At 44.2% G+C, this 13,866-nt stretch overlaps 1 protein-coding gene across 2 annotated transcripts in view; it reads left to right on the top strand.

Annotated features, from left to right (window-relative positions):
* The window catches only part of LOC148031138 (uncharacterized), an 85,023-nt gene that overhangs the window by 40,384 nt on the left and 30,773 nt on the right, over positions 1-13,866 (top strand). For both annotated transcript variants that reach the window (XM_087684676.1, XM_087684675.1), the window contains exon 2: positions 12,038-12,141. In XM_087684676.1, coding sequence (XP_087540802.1) covers positions 12,038-12,141 — 104 coding nt within the window. The remainder of the gene's footprint in view (positions 1-12,037; positions 12,142-13,866) is intronic.

Genomic DNA, 13,866 nt, shown 5'->3' with positions numbered 1-13,866 from the left:
TCCCTTTGTTTTTGGATGGGCAACTGGTTCACATGGTCCCTTGGAGGCCCATGGCCGAGTTTTAGGAGGTGTTGAGGCATGCATGCCCTATTTGGGTGGAGGTGGTTGATTTCCCTACACATCTTTGGAGACTCCTCTCTTGGTTTTGAGAACCTTAGGCGACGTGTTGGTAGAGCCTCGCCTGGCTTTCTGCAATCGGAACAGGGCATGCATGCTTTGGGACACAAGAAAACCTCGCACGATGAAAATTCATTTTCAGATTCCAGGACTGCAAACCTTGGTTAATGAGTTGAAATGGAGTACTTTTGCAGGATATTGTTTCCGATGTGGCCAGTTGAGCCATTTTATTTCGGAATGTTACAAAAATCCGGAGGTGTTGCAGCGATCTATATATTCAGACATGGATATGCAAGACCACCAGCCTTCCCACATATATCAACAGCTTCGAGCTGATCCTAAGATGCCTCCCCAACATGGTTGTGATGAAGGTAAAAAAGGAGGTTCCTCAAGTGGGCCCTGAGCATACTTCCCTTTTGGTCGATCGGAATGTGTCTTCTTGGGAAGATTCTGGGTATCGGTGGTTAGACGTAATGCAAGACAAGCATCTTGTTCGGCTCCTGCCTACCCATTGCCACACTCTATCACTTAGACCTTTCAATGCAGAGGTAGGGGATTTTATATGAATCCTCAATCTTCATGTGTACCGACCGGAGATGATAAAAGGAATTCCAATTCTGCTTTGCCCTTTGATATGCAAGGGAGGCTTGTGCCTCCTAGGGATGTTTTTTGTTCACAGCAACAACAATTTTCTTCTCGTGCTTCGATTGTTGGTTTGCAAAGGGCGGACCTTGTAGATGTAATTCAAAGCGAGATGGAAAGATTCCAGGCAGCCAAAGCTATAGATGTAAAAGGGAAAGGAAAAGCAGTGGTTCAATAGTTTTCTCATTTCTGATTTATTATGAGAATTGCTTTGTGGAATGTGAAAGGTATCTCTTCGCGTAGTAAGCAGTATCGGTTCTGGAAAGTTGTGTTTGTTGGAAAGTGGGATGTATTTTGTGCAGTGGAGCATAAACAACATGCTTTGGCTGGATCCTAATATGTTTATAAGAATTATGTTGTTTTTTAAAGTGGTCGAGCTCCATATAAATCTGGAGTTATGTTGGCTGTGAAATCTTGCCTGCAGCCATCGCTGGTTTCTCAAGACCCTCGAGGTTGATTTGTAATTCTAGAGATACTTTATGAGGGAGAGGTTTTGTGGTTGGTGGGTGTGTATTCTCCTTCCACGGTAAGGGAGCGTTGTCAACTTTGGGATGACCTGCGCTGCCTTTCCATGGCTCGCCAAGGTTGTCATGGGCGACTTTAATGCATGTCTATTTGGGGATCAAGCTACTTCTCTGCACTCTATTATGGATGGTCCTGAGCGACAGGCTTGGGATGTCCTTGCAGCTGGATCTTTAAAGCAGGACATGTGGTTTTGGATGTATCCATTACAATTTGGTTATACCTATCGATCTTTGCAACATCCTAACACCTGGGCCAGACTGGATAGGATATATATTTGTCAGAGTGATTCCTTTCTTCCTACAGTTATTGACATGTGGGTGGAACGATGGCATGTCTTATCAGATCACTACCCTTTGGTCTTGGAAATGACCCATAGACCTGTTCATGTATTTAAGGCTCTTCTTACTCGGTTGCCTCTTCGTTTTAATCAATCTTTTCTGCAGCAGAATCAGTTTTAAGAATATGTTCAACAACTGATTGCTTCCTTTAGCTTGAAGGTCCTATTCGGAGAGAGGGATGCATGGGTTGTTTTTAGGGACAATGCCCGACAATTATCCTTTCAGTATGGTATTTATCAGGCTTCTTCTTTACGAGCTGAATTGCAGAATGCCCAATCTTTATTGGCCCACTCCTTGTCTTTATGTCAATTGGGGGATTCTAATGATGAATTGATCACATGCATTAAATGGTTGAAAGGTAGGGTTCATTCTCTTCAAGAACAGGAATATGCAAAATACAAACTGTTGGCCAGAGCAGAAGCTTTATATGATAATAATTGCCAATCCCATCAATTCTTTGCTCGCCTTCACCAGAAATATGCTAGTGAAAATATTGTGCGCTTAATTGATGAAGAGGGTGTTATGGTGACGGATCCGGCCTCCATCATTCGTATGTGTGTCGACTTTCATCAATCCTTGTTAGGTCCGCAAGAGAATTCTTCTGATGCTGTCCTCTCTACTCACCGCTATATTTGCGAGTTGATAAGCAACCAGGTCAAACCAGAATGGGTGGACTTAATGGAGGCGGATATTTCAGAAGATGAAGCGGAAGAAGTGCTATCCCATCTACCCCGAAGGAAAAGCCTTGGTTGGGATGGGCTTCCTAATGAGCTGTTTTCAGCTAATGTGCAACAGCTTAAAGACCCATTGACTTGCCTGTGTCAACAAGTGTGGAACTCTGGTACCATGCCATTCGATTGGAAGATTGCTGTCATTTGGTTGTTGCCCAAGGTTCCCTTCCCTACCTCTTTGAAACAATGGAGACCTATTTCCGTTATGGGTTCGTTATATAAAATCTTCTCCAAAATCATTGCGAACAGATTGCAGAAAGTTTTTCCGTACCTGCTTCATCCACGTCAATATGGTTTCATTAAAGGTCGGAATATCATGCATAATATCTTGAGACTTGAATGTACAATTGGGAAGCTTTAGGACAATAAGTAGTAATGCTTCAACTCGATATTGAGAAGGCATTTGATCATGTTAGCTGGCCTTTTTATGGTAATTATTGTTTACAATGGGATTTGGCCCTCGCATGGTTTCTCTTGTTGACACTATTGGTCACTTAATGGAGGGATCATAGAAGAAATTGCCTTATCTCGATCTCTTAGGCAAGGCTGCCCTCTCAGCCCTTTGCTGTTTGCTTTGGTCACTCACCCAATGCTCTCATTGTTGGACAAGTTGGTTGATCAAGGCGAGATAGTTGGCTTGACTCTTCCCAGTGGTACTCAACTTGTGGGTCAATCTTTGGCAGATGATTCTTTTATATTCCTTAAGGCTGATTGTACTAATGTTAATCGGGCAATGGTGGCATGGAATCTTTTTGCTTTGGCATCTGGTCTTCATATTAATACACAGAAATCTACATTTCTCTCCTACGGAGACCGATATGCAGGCCTTGCGTTGGCATGGAATTGTGATCCCAAAGGGAAATATAACTTGATACTTGGGATATCCTATTGGGGTGGAGGTAGCACCCTGGGCCTTACTGGATTGGATGGCCTCTCGGATTCATGACAAGTTCATGTACGAGAAATCTCAAGGCTGGCCTTCACATGTCAGACTGAAAGTTACTCAAAGTATTATGATCAGTATGATATCGTTCTTTTTGCCACTCCTTCCTTGGACTAAGAAGTCCCTTTTGGAACTTGTTCAGCTTATCAGGTTTATGTTGTGGAAAAAGAAGGGGAATCGGTTGGGTCAGGTTTGGATTTCGTGGCAGCATGTGACTACGCCTAAACGAATGGGGGGAAGCAGCTCTGTTGGATGTTAATTTGCATATGAAAGCCTTGAGGTTGGCCCTTTTGCAGGCATTATGTGTACAGAGTCATCCTTGGGTTGGACATTGCAAAATTTTTCATTGAAAAGACTGGTATCTCTCATGATAATACGGTTATTTGTGCCTCTTGGTAGCATGTGCTTAACTCCTCGAGACCAATTAAGACCACCCAGTCTTTTCTCCTTTCTCATTTGATTGCATCCTGGGAGGAGATCTTACGTTTTTCAGTTTGGCGCCCTCGTGAGATTCACAAGGAGGCGTATTCACTGCAAGGAGAGGTCTTAGCCTCCTCTAGGTTGTTGGATTGGCCGGACAAAGATATGCATAGACTCTAAACTAAATTTAATCGGATGGCTCATTTGGGGTTGCAGACAGTTTTTGATGGTGTTATTCCTGGGCAGTCCTGTCTTTACTCTTTTCGGTGTATTCGTCAACACTTTCAAGTACCTCGTGGATATTGTGATATTTGGTCATCCATACAGGTCACACTTCAGAGATTCTCTCCTTTACCAGTGCTACAGCCATTGTATCCATGGCGTGACTGGAAGTTTGTGATTCCAGATGATTTTGACAAGAGGTCTGCTAACCAAATATACCATCAGATGGTGGAGGCCAAGAGATGGGTCACTACAAAGGTGAATAAATTATGGCATATTAGGGACGGCAAAAAGAAGTGGTAGGAAAGATTCCTTCAGCTTTGGAAGTCTAAGGTTCCCTATCAGGGAAAAGTCTTATTGTGGAGATTGCTGATTAGTGGTCTTCCAACTGGAGAGGTGCTGCGTGCCCGAAAGATCTCTGCTGGTCGTTGTGTATTTTGCACTACATGTGATGAAACATTGCTTCATCTTTTTGCCTCGTCTAGTAGCGCGACAGATCTGGTGTTTTATTTCTCATGTCTAGCTCTTGGCGACTCAGCTCCGGATAACAGCCCGGTCATGGATTATGGGAAAGCTGCCCTCTGTGCCTTCTTTGCATTTTGATTATTCCTATCTGTTCCAGTTCCTTAGATGGATTGCCTTGTGGCATATTTGGCGTACTCGGAATGCTTTTCTTTTTAATTCGGTCTCGGACATCCATGGTCATGTGGCCCGTATTCAAGGTTTAGTGCTATAGCAGATTTCTTCTATGATATCAGCTGACTTGGTTCTTCTTGACATTTCTGCCCACTGGCTGGCCATTTTTCGTTCTACACCAGCAATGTGATTTTCTCTTTGTGTCATAGTCCTAACAGTCTTTCGTCACTTTCTTTGAGGACCTGATGGTCTGATGTAATAGAATGTAAACACAGAGAGAGAGAGAGAGAGAGAGAGAGAGAGAGAGAGAGAGAGAGAGAGAGAGAGAGAGAGAGAGAGAGAGAGAGAGAGAGAGAGAGATTCTTGGATGACCTGATGGTCTGATGTAATAGAAAGTAAGAGATACACAGAGAGAATGTTGACCTGATGGTCTGATGTAAATATTTACTACTTAATTCAATTATCTTCACGAAAAAAAAAGAGAGTAAGAGAGAGCAGAAAATGAAGGAAGAAATACTACACTAACTGAAATGAATGTTGAATACAGAGGTGTGGACTGATTAGTCCCTACACACAGCTCAGAGCGTTAGTGAGGGCACCAGATCAGGCTGAAATGTGTGGCAGCACCAATATTGGCGAGGAGCGGGAGTAGTGTGTGTTGAATTTGCAAGAAAGAGAGTGAGTGAGAGTGACCAAGAGGGCTGCTATTAATAGCCCTCTCCTCCTAAATCTAGCTTACAACATGAAGCAAAGAAGCTTGAGGCAAAGGCTTTGTGAAGAGATCAGCTGCATTGTCCTATGTGGGATAGTAGGCCACCGCCAACTCCGAATCTACGATCCGCTCTTGAACATAGTGGTATTGAACCTCAATGTGCTTTGTGCGAGAATGAAACACCCAAGTTCTTGGCTAGAGCAAGGGCACTCTCGTTATTCACGTGTAGCTCCGTAGGTCGTGGTTGTGAAAAGCCAATCTTGCCAACATACGGCAAAGCCAAACTGCCTCCAAAGCGTTCGAACATAAGGCTGCTTCTTGCTGCTCCAAGAGATAGCTTTCGATCCAAGGGAGAAAGCATATCCTGTAGTGGATCGGCATGAATCCATATCACCTGCCCAATCAGAATCACTCCATCCAGAGAGAGTGACCTCCTCTCTACACACGATTCCGTAGGATTGAGTCCCCTGCAAATACCAAAGAACACGCAAGGTTGCCTTCTAGTGATTTTGGGTAGGAGTCTTCATGAAAGAAGACAACAAAGCCACCACAAAAGAAATATCCGAGTGAGTATGAATAAGTCAGATAAGAGAGCCAACAAGGCACCTGTAATGGGTGGGATTAGGAAGGGGAACTCCATCGGCCACAAACTTGGACTCTGGGTCCAGGGGGCAAGAAATAGGCCGATATTCGGCCATATGAAACTCCGAAAGAAGCTCGGAGATTTACTTGTGTTGCGAAATAAAAATGCATTGTGCCATCTGATAGATCTTCAATCCAAGAAAGAAGTGAAGGAGCCCAAGATTCGTCATGTCGAACTTCGGTCGTAGAATAGTCTAAGTGTGATCCACCTCCTGAGTGTCGCTCCCTGTAATGATAAGATTATCAACATACAAAATCAGTAAAACACAGCGGCTACCCTCAACCTGAAAGTATAGGTTGGGGTCATGAGCGGAGTGATGGAAACCACTGTGCACAAAGAAATGATCAATCCTTTGGTACTAAGCACGAGGAGCTTGCTTCAGGCCGTAAAGGGCATTCCGGAACCTGTAGACATGATCCTCCTTCCCTTGCACAAGAAAACTTGGAGGCTATGAAACATGAATCTCCTCCTCAAGGACACCATTCAAGAAGGTCGACTTGATATCCATCTGATAGACATGCCAACGATGGTGGGCTACAAGAGCCAAAATAACTCGAATAGTAGACATTTAAGCCGTAGGAGCAAAGGTCTCAAAATAATCCAATCCTGCCCATTGTGCAAAACCCTTGGCGGCAAGCCTAGCTTTGTGCTTGTCCAAGGAACCATTGGCAAGGTACTTGGTCTTAAAGACCCGCTTCACACCTATCATCTTTCCACTTCTTAGGACGCGGTATGAGCTCCCAATTCTGATTTCGCTCGATGGAATCGAGCTCAGCTTGCATAGCCTATCTCCAAGCATCCTATGCAAGAGCCTCCGTGATTGTAGAAGGCTTGGAATCTTGAAGAATCTATGACATAAAAGCATAGTTCACATCGTTGGGCCTATAATTGGGCTGATCTATGTGGACCAGGAGGAGTAGCATGAAAGTAAGTAACACCGGAATCCTGCATAAGCTAACTGTACCACCGAGGAATCCTAAGAGACTCTTGCTACTGCGAGAGAGATCGAGTAGTCTTTGGAACTTGCAAAGCACCTACTTGTGGAAGGGACTCCCTCTTACCAAGGGAAGGTAGATCCTCCTCAATGGAAGAAGGCTCCTCCTCTGACGGCCAAGTATCCCTAGAAGACTCTTGAGGGGAGGTTGAAGGGGTGGAAGAACTCGACGAAGAAGTAGTCACGTCTATCAAAGATGGAAGGGAAGCCGGAGTAGAGGGTAAAGGAGGAGGAGGGTTAGGAGGGGAAAGAGCCGAAGGAGGAGGAGGGGTGCTAAGAGGCAACTTGGAAGGAAGAAGAGGAATAGAAGGCGGAGGAGGGTTAGTCGATGATGAACTATCACCTGTAAGAGAACCATCAATCGGATCCTTGGAAGCTGCAGCCTCATCGAAGATGACATCCTTGCTCACCTCAATCTTCAGTGTCATCGGGTCGTAGAGCCGATATCCCTTCGTGGCTGTGCTATAGACTATGAAGATAAGCTTCCTTGACTTCTAGTTGAGCTTCATTTTTCTCTTCTTCTTGTCCACATGGACATAGGCATCATATCCGAAGATGCGAAAGTTAGACACGAAAGGCTGCTCCCCAAAGAAAGCCTCATAGGGAGTCGTCTCTTGTAATACCGAAGTTGGAGAGCGGTTGCGGATGTGAACCATAGTAGCCATTGCCTCACCCCAAAGGGAATGAGGAAGACTCCTATGTTCCATCATCGATTGGGCCATCTCCACCATGGTCCGATTTGCATGCTCCACCACACCATTCTCCGATGGTGTGTTCGGATGGGAATACTCCATCCAAATGCTGTGATCCTTGTGAAATTGAGAAAAGAGGCGAGAAGTAAACTTGCCACCATGATCAGCTCAAATACTACGAACTTTGGAAGTAGTTTGTGTCTCCGCAAATACCTTCCACTTGCAGAATCGAGAGTATGTCTCGCTCTTGTACTCTAGAAAGTAAGGCCATACATAACGATTGAAGTCATCAACAATCAACATCAGATACTTGGCCTTCCCAAGGGAGGCTGTGCCCAAAGGTCCACAAAGATCGGTATGAACCGACTCCAGTGGTAAAGACGCCCTCCTAGAAGCAACCTGGGGATGTGGCTGCCTATGCTACTTGCCCCGCAAGCAGCTAGGGCACAAAGTGTGAATAGGAGGGAAATCTGAAAGTCCCTCCACCACCTTTTTTTGAGAAGCTCGCCATATTGCATCAAGGTTTAGATGCCCATAACGAGCATGCCAAAGCAGCCCAAGCTCGTGAGAAGACCGCGCAACTAAGACTGTGAGCGTATAAAGCCCACCCTCCTCTGTACCAATCCAAAGAGTGGCACCTGAGGAAGCATCCTCCACGGTAACTTCATCCTACGTAATTACAACGCGGGTACCTAACTTGGTCAAACCATAAACAAACAAGAGGTTAAAACCCAAGTCTGGTACATAGAGGACCCTCGCATAAGGGAATAGTCCCCACTCCTCAAACACAAACGGAAGAATTGTCACCAATGGTGACTGTGCCCCCTCGGGAACACGTCCTGAAGCCAATCCTAGTTGATAGGTCATGAAGCCCTATTGTTCACAAGCCAAGGCTTTACTAATGTAGAAGAGGCAAGAGCTGTACCCTCCACCTCAAACAAATGTACAAAGACGGATTCTGTGGTAGCAGGGATAGCCTTTGAATCCTTCAAATCCTTCTTCGTCTTCAAATGGGGGTACTTCTATGAATACTTTTCTTCGGGGTGAATGCCCTTCCCATAGTGTGGGCACTTGGGGCTTCCTCTCCTTTGAATCCTTCTTGTCCTTGGCCTTCTCTTGCTGCTGCTGCTGCTTCTTCTTCCCGGCACTTGTACCTGCAATAAAAGCATTGGTGGAGCTAGAACCATTGGCCCCCACCTCTCTGAGTCGCTCGTCGTGCTCCAAGACAAGCGGTAAAAGCTTCTCCCATAAGAGTTTCTTGCAGGTCCTTGAAGTGATAAGACTAGTGTAGAAGACATCGAACCGAAGAGATGGCAACTGAGTCAAAAGAATCATAGCCATGTCTTTAGAGGATATCTTCCGTCCAAGAGAGGCAAGCTCACCCCTCATATCCTCCATGTTCGTGATGTGCTCCTTCATAGAAGGAGAATCATCAAGATTGAGCAGCTGCAACTTCTTCTCAAGGGAGATCTTGTGGGCAAACGTCTTGTGCTAATACAAAGATGCAAGCTTCTTCCACATTTCCACCGCAATTGGCAACTTGCGAACATGCACAAGAACATAATTATGTAGACTCATAAAGAGAAAGGAACGGGCTCGAGAGTTGAGCCGATCCAATAAGGCTGCATGGTCCATGGAGACCTCATCATCAGGGTCCTCGAGATGAGTAATAGGTGAATAAACAATCGTCCATAGATCGAAAGTGTTGAGGATACACTCCACCTTGCACGACCATAGGGAATAGTTGGAACCATCCAACTTATCTTCCTTGGGAAAGGAAGGGAGGATGGACACCTGTATTGAGGGAATCAGGGAAGCCATGCGAACATCCTATGGAGGCTTCTTTGACAAGGCCTTCATAGTAGAGGGAACCCTTTGAGATACATAGATAGAAGAGGGATGGGTTCAAGGAGATTCCTCCTGTCGTCGATCACGAAACTCTTGATAGTCCTGTCTCTACGTAGAATAGCGTCGGGAAAGAAGCTCCTCCTTTGAGTCATCAAAGCTCAAAAATTGGTCAGACATCTTCCAAATTTGCAATCACCAAACAATCAACACCAGACAATAGGGACGTTTGCCGCCTGCATAAGATACTGTGGTACACCACCAGATATGCTGCCGCCAAGAGCTAGAAGCTCTCGCTAGATGCAAACGCACTGTTAGAAGATGTCGCCTCCACTAAATGTGGCCGCCTGATGCAAAACACATTGGCTGATGGGATCGCCTCCTCCAGAAACAGCAAAACGCAGAGTTCAAGGTAGGCAACCCTTTCCTGCCTTGGCTGTGGATCGCCCTTGGCAGGACTGGGACCTTGCAGGCCGCCTGAGTCTAGAAAAGGCCTCTACTAATCAGGTGTATCATCTTCTTGTTCAAGATCACCAATGGCTGGGAGAGAAAGCTAATACTGTTTGGGGACTGCGGAAATCGCTGTCATGGTGGCAGAAAACGCTGATGGAGGGCTGGCTAAATAAGACACCTTTCAAATGCAAGGTTTTTCTTTGGCGGGTCATGATTGGTGGTCTTCCTCTGGCCTCCGCCCTTGCCAAGCGTCGCATCTCGAATGGCAATTGTTTCTTCTGTACCACACCGGCGGAATCGGCTCGACATTGTTTTCTCTCTTGCCCGCTCGCCAAGAATATCTGGTCACTCTTGTCGCACATTTGGCGCGCGGTGGTGGGGTCCTCTCTAACTCCTTTCGACTGGGTTTTTGTGCGCTCGAAGTATCCCACACCGCCACAGTTGCATGAGAAGATCTTATTTCACTTTTTCAGATATTGGGGATGTTGGCACATTTGGACCACGCGCAATGCTTTTCTCTTTGATTCGGCCTCTAATGTACCGCGACATATTGCCAGGCTTAAAGGGCTCTTGCATTGGCAACTAGATCTCATCTGACACTCCGACTTGCTCCCTCGGGAGGATTTGCATCCGTGGCATATGGCAGTTGTCTCTGGGTCGTTGCCATGATTGGTGTAACCTTTTCAGTGCATTACTACGGGGCTTCCCCACACGTTGGCCTAGGGCCCTTGTGTATCTTGTAATCAGAAAAAAGAGAAAGAGAAAGAAAGAGAAAACCTCTTCACATGATGGCTTTGTGTCATCATGTATCTTGTAATCCAGTAATCTTGTATTTTTTTCGTAATTAATACAATTACTTTTTACGAAAAAAAAAAGAGAGCAGAAAATGAAGGAAAAAATACTGCACTGACTGAAATGAATGCTGAATACAGAGGTGTGGACTGATCAGTCCCTGCATGCAGCTCGGAGCGTTAGTGAGGGCACCAGATCAGGCTGAAATGTTTGGCAGCACCAATGTCGGAGAGGAGCAGGAGCAGTGTGTGCTGAATCTGCAGGAAAGAGAGTGAGTGAGAGTGACCAAGAGGGCTGCTATTAATAGTCCTTTCCTCCTAAATCTGGCCGACTAGCTGGCGGCCTGCCAAAAAACTGGCCAACTGCCCTAAAATGGGCCGAATGGGGAAAATGCGCCCTAAAATGGGCCAGCAGCCACTCAAAAGTGAAATGCACAAACACATAAATGCTGAGCAAACTGACAAAGCTCCTTTGTCTCTTGCCAGACTTTGACAGGAGCTCATACAACCAGGAGATGATAGAATGACACACAAAATAGGGCAGCAGCCACTCAAAAGTGAAATGCACAAACACATAAATGCTGAGCAAACTGACAGAGCTCCTTTGTCTCTTGCCAGACTCCGACAGGAGCTCACACAACCAGGAGATGATAGAATGACATACAAAATAGGGCAGGCTAACAGTTTTGGGGTTGTTTTAAAGAGCTAAACAGTTTGTAATGCATTTTTAGGTAAATACCCAATAGTATCAATCCGAACATTTTCAAGGAAAACATAAGCACACGATGGGTTGCTTCTAGTCAGATAGCACATATGCAATCTAAAAATACATTTGCAAACACATATCCTTCAAAGAAGTTCCCTCTTGGTACAAGTAAACCATTTTGGTGCCTTGGGCTAAAGACAAGTATTGTTTAGCAACAAGACCCAAGTTCCAATAGCATAATGTCCTTCATTTGTCACCAGCCATTCAATCAAAGAGCCACAAGAAACCCTAAAGCTTATGTCCTAGTTTCCTTACACATTTACCTTGGAGAGCATTGAGAGTCCATGCCAAAGATGACTTGCCCCAAACAATCATTGAGCTTTGTACTAGGTTCAAAGGACTTGCGATAGTACAAAATTGTAAACTGTAAAGTGAGAAACCATCAAACAAGTCCTAGCCAATGCAAAAGTAACTAGATAAGGGGGTTTGGGGCTTGGCAAAAAGGCCTCATAATGTGTATGAGAGGGAGAGGAAGGCAGAGGTTCTATCTCTTAGATATCTAATCAGTAGATGTTTGTAGTATACTCTTTATGCTTGATCCAACAAACTCATCTGTGGTCTTTTCAGAACTGAGGGCTCCCAAAGTTTCCAGCTCTGGAATGTTTTTCCAATGAGAAGATTGTGGGAGCAAAGACCAGCTTGGCTAAGAATGTCAGTTCCACACTGTCATGGTTAGTACACTACACTTAATGCATGGACTGTAAAAATTGTGGATAGCTTCTATCAGATGTTTGTTGTGTAACTATGTTTAATATGTGATTAGGAAGCATTTTTCTTGGTTGCATTGCTTTGTGGATAAGCTGTGTTTACCGTTTTACAATCTGGTTGTCCCTTATCTGCAGGACCTGGCTCAGGTAACAGGTACTAGACTTGGAATGAAATTGTAAACCTGGAAAGTATGCATAAGCAGTTGAACATGTCAAGGCTGTTACCTGAATCAATGGAATTAATCACTTACTATGTTGATTTTATGCAGTGTCTTTTGCCCAATGACACTATAAAATTTCAGACTTTAAAACTAGTACATTAATTCCTACCCAGCACCACCTATTTAAATCTGTAACTGTTTGCCCCCCTCATTAATTGTAAACTATTGAACTTGTGACAACCTTTTACCTGCTTTTGTGTAATAAGACAGATATTCCAACAATTTTCTGTAAGCTTTTCATAAGTCTTTCCCTCAGAAGTATCAAGGTGTTGTAGCCTTTAGGTGCACAATTCCACACATTGACACACAAAAACACCTGAAGTATTGTACAGGCTCGGCAACAATTCATTACATCATGTTGCTCTTTTATGCAGTGTCCATTGCCCAATGCAAGTCTGGAATTTCTTTTTTTGCTTGACCGTTTTAGTAAGAAACTCCTAACCAGCACCAATGGTTCAAATTTGTAGCCATTTAGCCCATCAACCATTGAAATTGGTAGCTGTCAACCCTGCATTCATTTTGTGCCAATGAACTTGTGACGTCTTTTTACCCAAACTCTCATTTCATAACCCTTTCTGTTTGGTTTTCATGATGGCTTTACCTGAGAAGTATACAGGTGTGTAGATGCGCACTTTCATATGTTAACCCACAAATGCCCAAAATGTTGTACACCTGTGGTTTGGGGAATGCCACTTATGGAAATCTGAACCAGCAAATAGGTTGATGTGCATCATTAAGTAGCTCTGCATTGCTCCAAAATTTCTAATACATCGAACGCTTTGCATATCATGTCAATATTTAATCACTTCTAATATGTTTCTTTTGGGTGGCTGTATGGCAACTATTGAAGCAAAGCATCTGACCCAACAAAGTGCAACTTCTTTTTTGCTATACAAGTAATGCTTCTAGAGGCATGCAAGCTGACGCACTGCTGCAGGCACATTCAGAAGAGCCAACGGAAGCCAATAGTACAGCTATGGGAAGCTTAAGACAAATCTGTTTCCAAGTTTGCACATATTTTTTGATTGTCAGTCCTTCCATTATGTTTCCTTTGGGTGGCTGTATTGTGACTATTGAAGCAAGCATCTTACCAATGAAGTTAAGCCTTCTTTTCACTGTCCAAATGATCCTTGTACAGGCATGTAAGCTAATGTGCTACCACAGGCACATTTGAAAGAATTAACGAAAGCAGACAGTACAGCTATGTGAAGCCAGATAGAAATCTGTTTCAAAATTGACACACTTTCATGCCCAACAGCTTCAAAAACATTCCAACATTTTCAATTGGAAATGCAAAGATTCTCAAACTATTTGAAGTTTATATATGTTATATTGGCATTGTTTCCAATTCATTTTATCTCAGTTTCAGATTTGATATGAGATTGAAGCTGATGACCTGGCTCTGAGCATCAAAATGCATAGTACTAACAGAAGCATGTAGATGGTTGAAATTGGCCAATATAGTGAC

This window comes from Lygodium microphyllum, chromosome 9 (genome assembly GCF_053477565.2).
Source record: "Lygodium microphyllum isolate KBCC chromosome 9, Lygodium_microphyllum_v1.1.10, whole genome shotgun sequence".
Lineage (NCBI taxonomy): Eukaryota > Viridiplantae > Streptophyta > Polypodiopsida > Schizaeales > Lygodiaceae > Lygodium > Lygodium microphyllum.
Note: the sequence above shows the minus strand (reverse complement) of the source record. Positions and strands in the feature narration are given on the sequence as shown.